This window comes from Ursus maritimus (assembly GCF_017311325.1).
Source record: "Ursus maritimus isolate PB19 chromosome X unlocalized genomic scaffold, ASM1731132v1 scaffold_X1, whole genome shotgun sequence".
Classification (NCBI taxonomy): Eukaryota; Metazoa; Chordata; class Mammalia; order Carnivora; family Ursidae; genus Ursus; species Ursus maritimus.
In genome coordinates, this window is record NW_024423319.1 from 113845976 (window position 1) to 113863583 (window position 17608).

At 39.6% G+C, this 17608-nt stretch overlaps 1 protein-coding gene and 1 long non-coding RNA gene across 4 annotated transcripts in view; one reads left to right on the top strand and one right to left on the bottom strand.

The window, feature by feature from the left end:
• The window catches only part of LOC103668112, a 252416-nt gene that overhangs the window by 67416 nt on the left and 167392 nt on the right, over positions 1-17608 (top strand). The window lies entirely within an intron of this gene.
• GLRA2 (glycine receptor alpha 2) overlaps positions 16499-17608 on the bottom strand; it is a 199141-nt gene continuing 198031 nt past the window's right edge. For all 3 annotated transcript variants that reach the window (XM_008696382.1, XM_008696381.1, XM_040634260.1), the window contains one exon: positions 16499-16777. In XM_008696382.1, coding sequence (XP_008694604.1) covers positions 16499-16777 — 279 coding nt within the window. The remainder of the gene's footprint in view (positions 16778-17608) is intronic.

The following is a 17608-nucleotide window of genomic DNA, read 5'->3' on the forward strand; positions in this document are numbered from 1 at the left end:
GTAGCCGTCATTTTGACTTCTTCTTCTTCTTTTTTTTTAAGATTTTATTTATTTATTTGACAGAGAGAGAGACAGCCAGCGAGAGAGGGAACACAAGCAGGGGGAGTGGGAGAGGAAAAAGCAGGCTCCCAGCAGAGGAGCCCGATGCGGGGCCCGATCCCAGAACGCCGGGATCACGCCCTGAGCCGAAGGCAGACGCCTAACGACTGCGCCACGCAGGCACCCCCGTCATTTTGACTTCTAACGGGGTAGATGAAATGTGTCTGTTTGGAACTTCATATAAATGGAGTCACACAGTAGGTATCTCTTGTATCTTTTGCTCAATATTTGTGAGATTCACCCATACAGGTGCACGTAGCTGTAGTTTGTTCATTTTCATGGCCATGTAGTATTACATAGAAGATACGCTACAATCTATTTGTCCATTCTATTCTTAGTGGGCATATGTAACATTTCTGCATTTTAGTTGTTATGAATAGTGCTTCTTCGATCATTCTGGTACTTAACTTTGGGTAAATATGTATATGCATTGGGTGTAAACCTGGCCATATGGGATGTATGTACTCAACTTCTGTAGATGCTGTGAGGGCGCTATTTTACAAGTGCCTTTTATAGGCCAAGAACTTGCCATACCATCTCGATGAGTCTTCACAAAATCCTTTCAGGATCTTATTATTGAGCTTATGCTGTTGCTGAAGACTTTGAGGTTTAGAAGGGTTAAATAAATTGTGCAAGCCCCATTATTGCTTGGGCTGGAACAGAGATTAAAACCCAGCCTGACTTGACTTCAAAGCTTTTTTTTTTCTTTTTTATGATGTCCTCCCATAAGCTTCTGATCTCTGATTTAGAACCATGCTGGACTATTTTCGTATGATTTAAGGATAAATGGCAGTGGCTTTCCAAGCAATGCTATCTGTTTTATTGGCAACATTTCTAGCTATAAAAACCTTTGATGCATGTATTGCATAGAAATGCTGGCAAAAGGAAAGGATGCAAAATGTTAGAAATCTATGTTCTCTCTTTGTTCTGTGGTGAGGAAGAGATGGCTACCTGTTCCCCAAAGGTTTGAACTCCTTTTTTGATAGTGTTGAGTCATTGCTGGCAAGCCAGGAACTACATTTCATATCTTTCTTGTATCTAGTGGGACCATGTGACAGGTTCTCACCACAGGAATGTGAATGATAGTAATGTGTATCATCTCCAGGGATAAGTAGTTGAAAGCAGGTGTTCCTTCTTCTCTATCTTTTTTCTACACGACAGATACAGAGGATTCAGCATGGGCCTTTGAGCCCATGGTGATGCTTGAGCCGTCAAGGGACCCTCGGTTCCAAATCACCACTTGAAAGAGAGGAAAGCTACCTGCCAATCAGAAATGCCCATTTGGGGGCGCCTGGGTGGCTCAGTCGTTAAGCGTCTTCTTCGGCTCAGGGCGTGATCCCGGCGTTCATGTCAGGCTCTTCCGCTGGGAGCCTGCTTCTTCCTCTCCCACTCCCCCTGCTTGTGTTCCCTCTCTCGCTGGCTGTCTCTATCTCTGTCAAATAAATAAGTAAAATCTTTAAAAAAAAAAAAGAAATGCCCATTTGGGGGCCCCTGGGTGGCTCAGTCAGTTAAGCATCTGTTTTGGCTCAGATCATGATCTTAGGGTCCTAGGATTGGGCCCCGCATTGGGCTCCCTGATTAGTGGGGAATCTGCTCCCTCTCCCTTTGGTCCTCCCCCAACTTGTGTGTGCCCGTGCACTTGCTCTCTCTCAAATAAATAAATGAATAAAATCTTTAAAAAAAAGAAATGCCCATTTGGACTTTGCATGAGTGAATGATAAAGCTTTATCGTATTAAGACTCTGAGATTTGGGGGCTTATTTGTTACAACAGCTAGCATTACCTTAATTAATATGTCAGAGAAGTCTCCACGTTCATCCCACCACTTCCTTTTGCTTTCATCATTTGGATTCTGGTACGTCTTCCAAAACTGAAACCTTGAAGATTTATCCTTACGTCTCCTCACTGGCCAGGATCATAGGAATTAAATGCTCTGCTTTGCAGGGCCTTGATCCTATTATCTTTGTGAATCATCCTCAGTCCTAATATTTATTGCATGTGCTGTGACAGTGTTATATAATTTTATGTAATTCAGCCTTTGAACTTCTTTGTTCTTTGTGAAGGAAGCCATTATGGAGAGAGAAAAAAAGGCCTTTTCATGGCAACAATGGACAATTTAGTGGAAACTCTTTTTATATATAACCATGTATTTGTACAACTCTTTCATGCTTTTCAAACTCCAACCCACATAGAAGCTTTGTGACATAGGACAGGCAGCTTTTATTATCTACATTGGGCAGTTGAAGAAAATGAAGTGCACAGAGGTTCAGTCACGCTGGACTAGAAGCCAGACTTGTGACTCTAGTCCACTGTCCTTTTGGCTCCTCTCTGACGCCCTGGTGTCTGTGTCAGGAGTCAGGAAATTATTGCAGAATCCACCAGACCACTTTATGACAGGCTATTACATTTGGGATTCTTCAGTGCAGGTCTGAGGAATCAGTAATTTAAAGAAATCAATGATTTCTCAAGAATTTCTTTAAAGGTGATGTCTTGTGGGCTAAATTTACATGTTAGTTCCCAAAGCCTGATTAGCCTATCACGGACGGGTCTGTGATGTACAGCGGTATAAATTGAACACTACATAACCATATCTGGCAGCTCATACAGTCATATAATGGATAATACAAATGCCATAAGATCCAGGTGAGGGTTTGGTACATCCTAAGCACAGGTCTGAGCCCTGTATCTTTAGGTGTGAACACTTCCTCTTTCCTTCTGCTTCAAGACTATGAAACTAGCAAGTTTCCCAAATTCTGATGCCCACCATCTCTTCTTGCCCACCCATTTTTTCTAGTTCCAGATTCACTCTATCTGCTTGCCATAAAATCTTATGCAAATGTTCCTTCCTTGGTTTGCCCCTCCACCAAGATTTGTCCTCCTTTCTCTGCTGACTTCTCCTTTTTGTAGGTACCATTTCTTTCCAAGGCCTCCCCATCCTCACCTTTCATATGTGCTTCAAGATGATTAACCAAACCATGGAGATCTTGATCCTTAGTAGCCCTCCCATGAGGTAGAGTCCCATCAGTGTTTGTCATGAACCATTCATGTGGAATGCCTTCCCTAATCCCACCCACTGTTCTAAGCCCTTCTCGAGCCTGACTTTCTACATTCAGGATTCCTCCAGCCCTTCTGATATTCCTGTCCTCTAAACACTGTCATGGGATGTCATGAAAGAGTTCTGTAGTGGAAATCAGAAGCCTTGGGTCCTGTCATGACACTTACATAGATCCTATGGCCCTGGGCAAGTAAGTCACTTAGCTCTTCTAAATCTCAGTTTCCATTTCTATAAAATGAGGGTGTTTGGCTGATGACCTCAAAGTTCCTTTCCAGACAGCAATTCTCTAAATTTATGATTGATTTAAACTGATGCAATCCAACCAAGTTTTGGGCACATGCCCTATGTAATTTTCCCATAAACCCAAGCATACTCAGAAAGTCTTGGTCCATTTCCTGGAAGTAAGTACCTAAGGATCCAAATCAGCTGAGCTTTTGGGGGAATAATTAAGTCATGCATTTATCTCTTCAGCAGCATATGTTTGCTGATTGTGTTAGTTATCTATTGCTGCACAACAAATTGCCTTAAAACTTAACAGCTAAATACAACAAACATTTATTATTGCACAGTTTCCATGGGTCGGAAATCTGTGCATGGCTTAGCTGGGTCCCCTGGCTCAGAGTCTCTTACAGGATGAAATCAAAGTGTTGGCCAGGACTGCAATCAACTCAAGGCTCAACTGGTGGAGGATTTGTTTCCAAGCTCATTTATATGATTGTTGGCAGGATTCAGTCCCTCATAGGCCTCGTAGGTCTAGGGCCTCAGTTCCTTGCTGCTTGTTGGCCAGAGCACTCCCTCAATTCCTTGCCACACAGACCTCTCCATAGGGCATTTCAAAACATGGCAGCTTGATTCTTCAGAGCAAGCAAGCAATAAGACCAAGGAAGAGCAAGACAGAAGTCAATCTTTTGTGACCTGATCTTGAAAGTGACATCCTGTCACTTTTGCCTTATTCTTTTTATTAGTAGAGGCCAACAAATAGCCATCTGCTTTTTCCATTGAGTTGTGAGCTAATTGAAAAATCAGAAAAGTAGGTGAGGCAGATGGGAGGCCAAAAATGTCAACATCTCTTGCTTAACACTGGTTTTCTGTTAATGAAATCAGATGTTCCCCACAAAAATGTTAAAGGAGCTCTTTTCCAATTATTTTAAATGGGAGAAATCACCACGCATTACACATCAACCCCAAACCCCCAACCACAACCCAAACACATTAAAATGCCCATATATAAAGAACAAACTGTCATATCATAAGGTAGAATGCTTAAAACATTGCTTTGTTGACACCAAATAATTAATATGGTTGGTAACAAGCAGTTGCTTTGTCTACAGCCATGTCTTTTTTAGTGCCAGCAATATCCTAGCCACAAATCCCCTCTGTTGACACTCTGGAGCACTTCAAAATATCTGTGTGTGCTTCTGATCCATCTAAACTTGATTTATTCTAAATGCCAATTGCATTAGGAATGAAACTGGAGATGTTTCCCGTACACTCTTTTGTTAAAAAATGTTGTATTGATTTTTTAAGGCATAAATGTAATTTTTTAATACAACCCTCATTCCCTTAAAAAGTACTTAGGTGAAGTAGGGATATTAAAAGCCAAGAGGGATTTTCTTGAGAAAACATTAACCAAAGACACATTCTGTGTGGTATATTTGTGCCACTTTTATTGTAAATAGCACTGATATTGGAAAGTGTGATTTATATCTGTGGGCGAGCAAGCTCTAAAATTCTGCGCTCTAGAATTAGTCACACTTGTCTGTTGAGTCATAGATCGTGCTGGAGAACCATGGGCTTTCCCTGAAGGGAAATGTGGAAAATATTTCCTCCATGGCAAACATTTCCATTATGTTGAAAACATATGGCAAGACCAGAGCACAACATGCAATTTTGGAGGATTGGCCATCCCCCAAGAGAAAGGAAAGAGGAGATGGGGGGGGCAGGAAAACACCTTCAAACTCCACGATCAGATTCAGTTACTTTTCCTGTCCAGAGAAGGGCAGAGAGGAGCCAGAAGGAATACCCTAGTGGGATCCCTTCACATGTAGAGAAACCACCAAGTTTGGGAAACAAGACCCTTTCCACAAACCCTGTGTTGTAGGTTCTGACAGTTTCCTTGTGTGAGCCTCAAGGTCATTGCAAATCAGGTGCTGCTCTCATTCCTGACATTGTAGGTGGGGAAAGTGAGAATTTAAGAGGGTAAGCAACACATCAAAGAAACAGGAACAGGAACAGAAGGAACAGTGACAGATTTGAGACTTGAACCCAGGCCTTTCCAGTGCTGAAGCCCGTGTCTTTAATCACAGAGTGATAATACCTTACCATTTTGCTTAACTCTTGATTGTAACTGGAAATGGAATGTTACTGAATTTTCAGCTGGTGACATGGTGAATTTTGGTGAATTTTAACTGGTAAAAATGTTCATCCACATTTCTAGGGTCCGTTTTGTTTCCCTCTTTGTCCAGACTAGACGTTCTCCTTTGCTTAAGCTATGTTGAGCAGTAGATGGATCTTGTCAAGTTTCAACAGGAATATTTAATTTCAAAACTTCAGAGATCATCCCTCTTTCATCCTCCTCCTGTCTCTTCTGTGCTCTATAGCCATAATTTTGTTCTGATATGCAAAATCAATTCTGGCTCTCCCCTGCTTAAAACCTTGTAATGGTGTGTCATTACTTAGAAGAGAAATCCCAAGATCCTTTAAGCGGGCATGTGACTTTATCTTTTCATCCCAGCTTTTCTTTCCAGCCTCATTTCTCATTCCCATTCCAGAATAAGATCCAAGCATTTAAAACTGTCTGCAGCTGGTATAGTTTCTCTCTGAAGGAGTATGTGGAATGCTAAAAGTTTTGACTGAATGATTTTGTCAAAATATAACCATAGAATCAGAGATGTCCAAAAGGCCTCAAATGTATCTCCAGCTTGCTCCCCCTCAACCACCTGAAATACCCCTAATAGGAGTTGTTGTTAAGACTGTTTCTTAAAAGGGGCACCTGGGTGGCTCAGTTGGTTGAGCGTCTGCCTTTGGCTCAGGTCATGATCTCGGGGTCCTGGGATCAAGCCCCACATTGGGCTTCCTGCTCAGTGGGGAGTCTGCTTCCCCCCATTCTGCCCTTCCCCCTGCTTGTGCTCACTCTCTCTCAAATAAATAAATACAATCTTTAAAAAAAAACCTGTTTCTTAAAAATCCGGAATCCCCAGTCATAAGTCTCAAGGCTTTTATTTGGTTTGGAGGCAGTTAGGGGCTTTCAGCAAAACAGTGGGTTGTGTGTTTGTCTGACCAAGTGGGAAAGGGGACTGTTGTTTGCAGGATTCTGAACAACTTAGAGGGGAAAGAAGCTGGGGAGGTAAAAAAGCTGGAATAAAAAAAAAAAGCCATCTCCTCACTAGGGCTAGGGAGGAAAGGTATAAAATCAGCCTCAATTCGTTTTCAGTCTGAGATTTGGGGTCCTCTTGCCCCCTCAGTCAACCCACAGACTGGATGGAGCTAGGATACAGACAGAATCTTCAGATTGATTTGCAAGCTAGTGTTGCCTCGCCATTTCATTAACAGCTTGCTAAATCAGTCCCCAGAGCCATTAAGAAAATTTCTGAAAGAGGGAACCAAATAAGAGCACATATTGAATGTTACCTTGATGCCTCCCAGGATCCATTAACAGGACCTTTTTGCTTATTTTGATGTGTGATGTTCAGATATTTGCAGTCTACAGACCCTAACATGTGAGCCCATTTTAATGATACTGGTGAGCAAAAAAGGAAAAAAAATAGATCCATCCAAGGCTTTCCTGAAATCAATACCATAATTACATTTTAGACCCTCCAGGTATTAATCTTCTACTTTCTTTCAGAAAAGCAATTCCATTTTCCTAGCATGGTCTCTTAGAAATAATACTACTTCTCCATGGCTCTTTGAAATTTTTTCCCCTGAGGGAGAAGGAAAGGCAAGCTTTTCCTTTTCACCTTTGCTTCTGCAGCCCTTCTCTCTTTTAAACTGAGTGTTCACTGATGCTCTAAGAAGACTACGCACAGTAAAAGAGCTGATGTGAAAATATTTTATAATATTAACGGCTTGAATGTAACCTGTTTTCAGTGCTTTCTGGCACTCCTTGCTTTCATTATCTTATTTAACAAATATTCATTGTGTTGTCAAAAAATAATGCTAGTAGTATTTGTTGAACGCTTGTTAGGGACTAATGATTATTCTAAGCACTTGATGTGAACTGACTAATTTAAATCTCATTAGAACTTCATAAAATAGGTATTGTTTACACATTAAGACTTCAATGCATAGAGAGTTTGGAACCTTTGCCGAAAGGCTCACTGCTTTAGTAAAGGCGTAACTAAGACTTGACCCCACGCAATCTCATCGCAGCACCTGTATGCTCAACCACTAAGCCAGATCTAGCTGAATCTGTTTGTTCCTTACACTGAGCCAGGCACCTGGAAGGCTGTAAAAAATGAGACACAATTGGTGCCTCTACTGGATTGAATACTGTTCCCCCAAAGTTCATGTCCACTTAGAACCTCAGACCAGACCTTATTTGGAAATAGGATCTTTACAAATATAATTAGTTAAGATGAAGTCATACTGGATGAAGATGGGCCTTCTGAAGAGTCCTTATAAGGAGAGGGAGATCTGTAGACAGACACACAGAGGGAAGAAGGTCATTTGAAGATGGAGGCCAAGACTGGAGTGATGCAGCTACAAGCCAAGAAACGCCCAGGACTGCCAGCCACCAGCAGAAGCTAGGAAGAGGCGAGGAAGGACGCTTCCCTAGAGCCTCTGCGGAAACATGGCCCTGTTGACACCTCGATTTCATGTTTTCAGCCACCAGAGCTGTGAGAGAATACATTTCTGTTGTTTTAAGCCACCAGCTTGTGATGATTTGTTACCACAGCCCTAGGAAACTAATATAGTGCCCTTGAAAGCTTCATAGGGGAAATGGATAAGGAAATGAATAATTTAAAATGATATGATAAAGTCTAAAAATAAATATGCCAAATGTATATTTTATGTATCCAATGTGATAGTTGTGTATATACAACTGTATATAAATATACATCCAACATGATAATTTTTTATACTGAAGAAGCAATATACTCTGGTGACGAAGAGCATGGATTGTGCAGACAGACTGAGTTTGAATCTTGGCTGTGACATTTTATAAGCTGTGTGCCCTCTGCAAGTTACTTTACCTCTCTGTGCCCCATGTTGCTCTTCAATAAAACAGTTTTTGGATACCTTTGACATTTATGGTTTTATTTTATTTTTATAGCAGCCTTGAAAGATGGATAGGTGCAGCAAATACATCATCCTCGTTCTCCAGACATTGCCTAGAGTCACATAGCTAGTACTCTGAAGACTGGATTTACCTCTGTGACAGTAACCAATCCCGTAACTGTGCTAGGTTTCAGTTTCCTTATCCATAAAATGATGACGATGATGGTGGTGATGGTGGTGATGGTTATCATGCACCGAAGGCCTGCTCTGTGCTAGGCTTTCTAATGGGAAACCATTATTCTTCTCCATTACATTACAGGAGAATAAATTCAGGCTACGGGAGAAACTTGCCCATAGCCACAATTCCTATGATCACAGGATAATCTGGCAGAATTTATGTGCAAATGATTTGTAAACTGTACTGGTGCTGCACAAATGTTAATTATATATAGTAAAAGTCCTCATAACAACTTCCTCCTGCTGGCCCTGATTATGCCACCTTAAACTTTTCAAACACTTAAATCAGGAAAATGTTTTTCTTTCTGTATTAGGTCAAAGTGAAACAATAAAAACTTTAGTGTCCCCTTTTACTGAAGAAGTTTGTTCAGACTGTCTCTCGATATGGTCTTCTTGTATTTACTTTTCACTTGTAAATGTTTAGATGATAATTTAAAATTGCAATAGAAAAAAATAAAATAAAATTACAATAGTTACAGTAGGCCACACAAGAATAGACTCCATTCATAGGTGATAGGTTCAGAATGACATCATTAGTGAAATAAAACATTAATTAAAGATGGGTAGGAAATGAGAACTAATATTTATTCACTACCCATTAAGTGGCAGATACCAATCAGTTTAGTCCTTACCTACAATTGTATGAGGTAGACATTATTATGTTCTATTTTACAATATCTTTAGTGCTGGGACATTAAAGCTTTGCCTAAGGACACCTTACAAATATGAGACAGAGGGAGAATTTGAACTCAGATCTGATTCCACAAACTGTGCCTTTACAGCCATGCCACTTGCCTTCTAGAAGAATGGGCAAATAATCACATGGAAGTGAAAGTAATATAAAGGAGAGAAACTGCCCTTTCTAGCTTTCTCTACCAGGGATACATGGAAAAAAGCTCATGGGGGTGCTTAGAAAGGAACCAGGATAGAATTCAGGGGATTTTGGTTTCTGAGCCCAAAGTTACATTAACATGCTGTGTGATACAGAGCCTGTCACTTTAACGCTCTGGGTCTTGGTCCTGTTAAGGTATGATATTAATAGTCAAATAATATGTAAGCATTAAATTTGAATTGTGACCTGCCATAAAAATTATCTGAAACTTGGAAATAGACAAAAACAAACAAACAAACAAAAAAAACCAAAAACGGTTGCAGGTGCTCTTTCAGTGCAGTGCTGGCCTTGACCTTGTATTGTTTGGCCTATTTTACCGCTCTGTAGAGGCAGAGGTGAACTCGCAGAATTTTGTCCAGTAGAAGTGCAAATAATTTCTGTCTAAAAGAAATAATCCCAAAGGTTACTGGTTATGGACCTGTTGGACATCAACCGGCTTTGTGTCTAACTCTGGAAACTTATCTGGAGGTGCTTGTGAATACCTAACTTCCCAAATGCTCTTTGGATTGGTTTTAACATTTTACTGTTTTTTTAAACCAGTTATTAAGTTAAATATAATTTTTGACATGTGTTAATTTTATATTTGCCTGAGCATCATGATTTTATCTTTTTGAAAATTATGCTTTAAGGGGCGCCTGGGTGGCTTAGTCATTAAGCGTCTGCCTTCGACTCAGGGCGTGATCCCAGAGTCCTGGGATCGAGCCCCGCATCAGGCTCCTCCGCTAGAAGCCTGCTTCTTCCTCTCCCACTCCCCCTGCTTGTGTTCCCTCTCTCGCTGGCTGTCTCTCTCTCTGTCAAATAAATAAATAAAATCTTAAAAAAAAAAAAGAAAATTATGCTTTAAGACTATTTAGCTACAAAGCCTAAAATCTATGTTTCCTGGAATCTGTGCCTCTGCTTCCTCTAAGATAGACGATAAACGAACTAGAAGTTGAGACTGCTGCCTGACACTTTGGGCTCCTCGTGCCAGCAGACAAAGAAGGGGGTTACTGTACTAGCTGGGGTGACCGATCCTGACTATCAAGGGGAAATTGAGTTGCTACTACATAATGGAGGTAAAGGGAAATATGTTTGAAATGTTTGAGATCCCCTGGGGTACGTCTCAGAAACCCCATGTCTTAGAAGTCCCCCATCCTCTGATAAAAGTCAATGGGAAACTACAAAAACTCAATTCAGGCAGGATTGCTAATATACCAACCCTTAAGGATCTGTAGAAATACGGTTTTTCAGAATACACTTCGGAAAATGCTAATCTAGTACAATTTCTTCATTGTTACAAACCCAAAACCTGCTTGAGTTTTGATAATTTTTATCTAACTAGCTAGTATTAGGTTGCTTACTTCCATCTCCAAGCCTCCCATGCAAACATTCAATTAACTCCTTAATAAGTATGAACTATTCAGTATTCATTGAACAAATACTGTATTGATTGAACACCTACTAAGTGCCAAGCACAGATCTAGATTAGGAAATACAACAATGAACTTGTGTTTCTACTTTCTCACATGAAACTGTCCTTCAAGTGTGTGTGTGTGTGTGCATGCCAATAAACACACGGAAGCTTCAATTGGGAAGTGACAAATGCTATGCAAAACATAAGGCATGAATGAGAAATAGAGTATAATGGTTGCAGGGTACTAGTTTGTATAGGGTGGTCAGAGAAGGCTTCTCTGATAAAAAAAAAACATTTGAGCTGAGGCCTGAATTAAATGAGTGAGTGAGCCCTGAATGTATCTAGAACAGGTGTTGGTGAAGTACTGCCAATGGAGCAAATCTGGCATGTCACCTGCTTTTGTAAATAAAGTTTTATTGGGACACAGCTACACTCATTTGTTGACATATTGTCTATGATTGATTTCATACCACAATATCAGAGTCGAATAGTAGCAGCAGAGATTGTATGGTTCGCAAAGCCTAAACAATTTACTATCTGGCCTTTAAAAAGTTTCGCAACTCCTGGTCTAAGGAAAGAGGGTGCCAGGCAGAGGAAACAGCAAACACAAAGCTCTGAAGTAGAAGTGTGGTTGGTATGTTTAAGCACCTGCCAGTATGCCTGGAGGGACAGGGGGGATAGGAGAGGGTAATGGGAGAGAGGTAGGGAGGTCAGATCACGTGGCCACAATGAAGATTCTGGCTTATTCTGTAAGATGGAAAGCCATTGGAGATTTAAATCAGAGTGACATGATCTGATTTATGCCTTGAAAGGAACTTTCTGCCTAATGTTTTCTTTGATCTCTCTTCCCTTTCTCACCACCCTGCCTCTACATCTTTCTCCTTAGAAAGCAGGGGTAGCTCAGGAAATGATCATCCATTGGATTTGATGAAGTCTCGGGTAGTTCTGATCCTTGCACATGAAGGGTCTCCTAGCTCTTGATTCTATTATTTTTGGGGACCTGGAACCTCTCATGAGGCTTCAGTCTGCATAAGGACTGACCAAGCTATCCATTCCATGACCAGCCCTGGGTCCTACCAGAAGAAGGCCAGTGTTGTACACACTTCAAAAGAGCACCCCAGAGCTTTGCTGTCCTCTTTGAAGACACATTCAATATTTATGAATCACTTGTGCCAAGGTGGTAATGTGCTTTCTAAATGCTGGCTCATGGTCTAAAAGCATCACATACATACTACCTCCAGCTTGGGGGAAACTATAGTGTTGTGGGGTTTTTTTTTAGTTTTTATTTATTTTTCTTGAGAGAGAGCATGCAAGCAGGGGGAGGGGTAGAGGCAAGAGAAAGAGAATCTCAAAGAGACTCCACACTGAGTGCAGAGCCCAACACGGGACCCGATCCTATGGCCCTGAGATCATGACCTGAGCCGAAATCAAGAGTCAGATGCTTAACCAACTGAGCCACCTAGGTGCCCCATATTAGTTGTTATTTTTAAAATGTGTTTGCACCAAAGTAAGAATATTGTATTTTTTTCTTATGTGGGGGCATATGTGACAATGAAGGTCATTTTCCCTCTTTCAAGAATGGAAATAACACCTCCTAAATTGAGTTCTATTGGTCTCTTTTCACCCCTAGGATCTTTTTGACCATTGATTGTGTAAGATATTACTCTCTGTGAGGATATTCTTAATGCTGTATGTAGCATTTCAGTGATTTCTCTTAGGCATTTTCAACAGAAGTCTTCTGTTATATGCCCTCCTTTACCAAATTATTTTGTCATCCATGAGAGTGAGTCAGTGGTACCATGACTTTTAACTTTCTCAGCTTTTATTTTCCTAAACATGGTGTACGTAGTGAACAGATAGAGTCTGAGGAGTTAGGAAACAAATTATGCTAGCTGTTCAACCCCCAATATGACAGGTGACTCACGGAGCTTCTGTTTATTGACCAAAGGATGGATATTGATCCTTTGGATCTGACCACCTTGGACAATTATTAGAATTGAATGCTGTTGTGGACATCAAAACATTTGGTATGTTGAAAGCACTGTAAGAGTATGAGGTTGTGGTGTTATCTTTAGTTCTACTTTGTGATCTATGAAGAGCATGCATTGCTTGAATCATTGAAATTATCCTTAGGAAAACCCAAATTGGTGAAAATAAGAAAAAGTTTAAAGCAGAGGCTAAAGGATTAAAAATATATATTTGGCAGACATATGACTTATACTCATTCCACAAATTGGCTTTGGGCTTAAACTAGGAAATGCATAAATTAAAAAAAATTCTCAATAGATTTTTTTCCCCAAAACTGTGAATCTTATGATAGGGAATTTTGTGCTGTGTTTTGAATAGAACTTTCTTGTTTGATAATAATTGACTGAGCATACTGTAAAATGATACTCATTTAATCTTTATTGGAAAATTTGGTTTCAGAATTTGGCAGTTCTGTCCAGCAGCACAGATGAGGAGCTTAATGCTAACACTAGAAGGATTTTTAAAAATCTACAGCAAGTCTGATTTGTAGCCTTTGTCTGGGGCCAGGGTGTTTGAGAATGCCATAAAGAGTCTTAAGCCTTAAGTCATCTCGATCAGTTGTTAAAACCGAGTGGTAGGAATTGAAAAATGTTTAAAAGACAAATCTCCCAGTAATCCATTATCTGAAAAATGATAGCAGTAGTTGGTTATTTCATGCCATTGCTTTGTTGGGAAAAACTTATATAACTTTGTCAATAGGCACATCATATCCTCCCTCACCAACTTTTTCCTAGCTGTAGTAATAATATTCATTGGGCATTTGAGCTTTGGCAGGCAGTGCAGAGAACCCACGAAAACATAGCCACTTTCTTCCAGAAGCTTCCAATCTAATGAAAACTGATAAGTTCTCTTCCTCAGATCCATGTTTTTATTCTTGAACTATTTTCCTTCAAATACTATTATGAAAGAAAAAATGTCCTAAATAAAACCTCCAATAACATTATAGGGGAGTTATCTATTTTGCCAGAGTATGCAGCACTCAAAAATCTATTCCCTGAGATTTTATCTTATTTATATAACTCAAATCAGTGCACTGAAGAATTCTTTCCACTGAATGTAGATGAGAATCAGAGATAAGTCAAGAATCCCTCTTGCCATCCAGGACATCTTTGCCAACTCGAGTGGCTGGCAGATATGTTTAGAGGTGACTCTTTTAAAATTGTCTGATGTGGGGACCACACCCCCCGAAAATTATATGGTACACACATTGATTAGATTTGATCATTTAGCTTAGGATTATCCCACAAGGTGCCTCCTCATCCCTCTATAAACAACATCAGGTCTCTTCTTAAGATACTTATGGAGTCAGGCCCATGTTTGGAAGGCATTTTAGCCTCAGTTTACTATTTTCTGGTGGGAGGAAGAGAAATGAGACTAATCAAAGACTTCACCTTATTTGTTTGGAAAGGAATGAGCAATAGGATGGCAATGATATTTTAGGAATGATATAAAAAACATAGCATTAATCTTGCCAAGGTGAGGAATTGTGAAGCTTCTTTCCCAGTGGATAACCAATAGTATTCATGATAGTAATAATTTTACTATTATCTATTAGTTATGGGAAATTTACTGTGTGTTACACATGAGCTAATGGCTTTACTTGCAGTTTTCTCAGTTTATTCTCTTAAAACTCTATGAAATAGGAGCTATTCAGAAAAGTCCGGTAACTTATCCAAGATCACACTGTTGTTAACTGGCCAAGCTAGTCTATCTGCAAAATCCTGCTTTTAGCCATTCTACAATATTCCTCTCTATGGAAATGATTCAATATTTGAATAGGTTTAAAAGGCATAAACATCAACTTATAAATCTGCATCTTATCTGAAAATACTATGATGGATTTCTTTGGTTAAGGAAAATCTGCAAGGGGTGAAGGTGAATTTCCTCTACTTCACTGAGGTTTTCAGAATTTGTTTTCATCCTAGAACTCCATTCCTGACAAAATCAGGATGGCTGGGTGGACAGATTGTTCTTTTAAATTTCTTTTCATTTTGCTATTTCATGATTCCTCAATGTTCTTGGAACTTTTTCAGAGCTCATATGAAGTATCCAGCATTACATTCTGCCCACAGTGACTACCATTAGTTCCACATCCCCATTTCTCTGTTTCTACAATGAGAATAATATTTTTTCTTTCTTCCTGGGGACACTATGAGTTACTGTTATATTAGGACATAACATCATAGGTATAAGTGCTTTAAGTTTTTGAGAAAGACCAGAAACAAAAATCCAAGTTACCATTGTCATCTAAATTACTGACATTGTGGGGCAAAAATGGAAAGACTCTTAGGGAAGTTCTGTGGCACACTTAGCTTTATTGAAATTGAACAAATATTTTTAATAATCCCTTTTACAGCACATGTAAAATTTAATTTTTTCATTATATTTTTACAGGTTGTCTTTTATCTGAGTAAGCAAAAATACGTCTTTTTTTTTTTTTTTTCTTACTTAAAACATGTAGCCAGGATTCAAACCACGTAGCTCTGGTACCAAAAAGGCAACGGGTTATGAAAATCACAGTACAATTTTAAAATTCTTTAAGTTAGTTAAGGATATTTAAAACGATATTCACTTGATTGACAGTAGAAATCACGGGTCATTTGACATTAGGACTAGTAGTTACATCTACAATGAGAACAGAAATGGAAAGTTCAAGCTAATATGAGCTACACCATTCAAGACACACCATCTCCATAAATACTGTGGCTGAGAGGTTGCAATGGCTAAGTCACACTTGAGCAGTTAAAGTCACACATAGATATAGCCAAAGCGAAAAAATACAATGTGCTGATCGGGATCTAACATAAAATGGGCATTTATCTTTAAGAGGGTATACTATCAAATCAATTACACGACACACAATTTAAACCCCCAAGTTACATTTAGGAAGAAAAATAATATTAAATTGCACACCTACACGGACAGTAAAGTAGAAATCTGTTCTTTGTAGTTGGTGTTTATTTTCTATTGTTGTTTTTTCAATAAGTAGAAATAATTTACGACCCACAAAAGGATTTCTTGGGTGAAACACTAATTACAGACATTGTAAAGAATGTAGCTCAGAGTACTTGTTTTAAAAACGAGGCAGCATTTTCCTGAAAAAGTTTGGTCCTTGACTCACTATAGGCTAGTCACTATGGTCAGATGGTAAGCATTTTCCGTGTGTGTGTGTGTGTGTGTGTGTGTGTGTGTGTGTGTGTGGTTTAAGCTAACTTTTCAGTGCCAGAATTAGTCAAAACCAAACCAAACCAAACCAAACCAAAGACAAATAGCTTTCGAGAACTTGACCTTGCATATCATGTCTAATTAATACATCATCTGAAAGAACAATGCTAAAGACTACGAAGGGAATTATGCTCATGTGATTCTGCAACACCTTAATTTTGTGCAAACATTTTCCTTCATTGCCCAGATAACTTATCTTTATTCATGTAGGTGCCAGGAAACCTGCCCTCATGATCTTCCCGCCCCCCTCCCCCAGTCTCCTCCTCTGTCAAAGTGATATAAAGACAATTTCACTGTGTATTTACAAGCACAACAGTTAGGCAAGAAAGTCGAGGGTCTGAAGGGCACATCTATTTCTTGTGGACATCTTCATGCCGAATGATCTTGTATGTGATCCAGTAAAAGATGTTGAAAATGAGGAAGGCCAATGGGAAGGCAGCTCGAGATATCGTGTCAATCCTTTTTGCCCGGTCCACAAACTTCTTCTTGATGGCATCTGCATCTTTTGGGGGTTGTGGGAGCGGGTTGGCAGGTGTGGCCTTGACAGCTGTTCCATCTTTCACTTGGAGGCAGTGACCCATCCCATAACCACTGAAATTAAAACGACTTTCACGAGTAACATCTTCTTCCTGGGGGAATAAAGAGAGAGGAAGCACAGATTGGTTGTCAGTCAAATCAGATGGAAGATGCTTAAAATTCTTCAGAAGTAAAAGGATAAATCACAGTTAAACTGGTAGTGTGGGAGGCTTTTGGAATGTGGAGTTCTCTTTCAAGTTCAACTCAATTATTCATGGAACAGATACAGTTCATTAACTTTCAGGCTGAGAAATTAAGAGTAGGAATAATGACTTTGTGGTCATTTTAATTAACAAACAGAAACACTTATATTTAGCCCTGACTTTCCCCAAATCTAGTTTATTAATCCATAACTTTGAATGGACTGTTTTAAAGCCAAGCCTCCAAATCCAAATATTATACTCTACATATATATAAAGGACCATTCGTTCATTTACTCAGGCATCATTCATTCATTCAAAAAATCATTTACTGAATCCCTGCTGTGTACCTGGCCTTGAGCTAGGAACTTTTAGTTTTGTGGCCATTGAAAGCCTAGTTCCTTCCATTAACATTGGCTTTAATGTTAATGTTAGACCTAAGATTAACCCCCTAAATGTATACCTGTTTCCCCTCCAGTCCTCTAGTTCATCTCAGCTATATATCAGAGGTTAAACGTTCACTATGTGGTGGTGAATATTTCTACCATGGCTAATTGTCTGGTGTCAGTTTAGGCAATCTAATTTTTTTAATCAAGTGTTTTTTTTAAGATTTTATTTATTTATTTGAGAGAGAGAGTGTGAGCAAGAGAGAGAAGGAGCAGGGGGAGGGGCAGAAGGAGAGGGAAAAGCAGATTCCCTGCTGAGCAGGGAGCCCGATGTAGCACTCGATCTCAGGATCCTGGA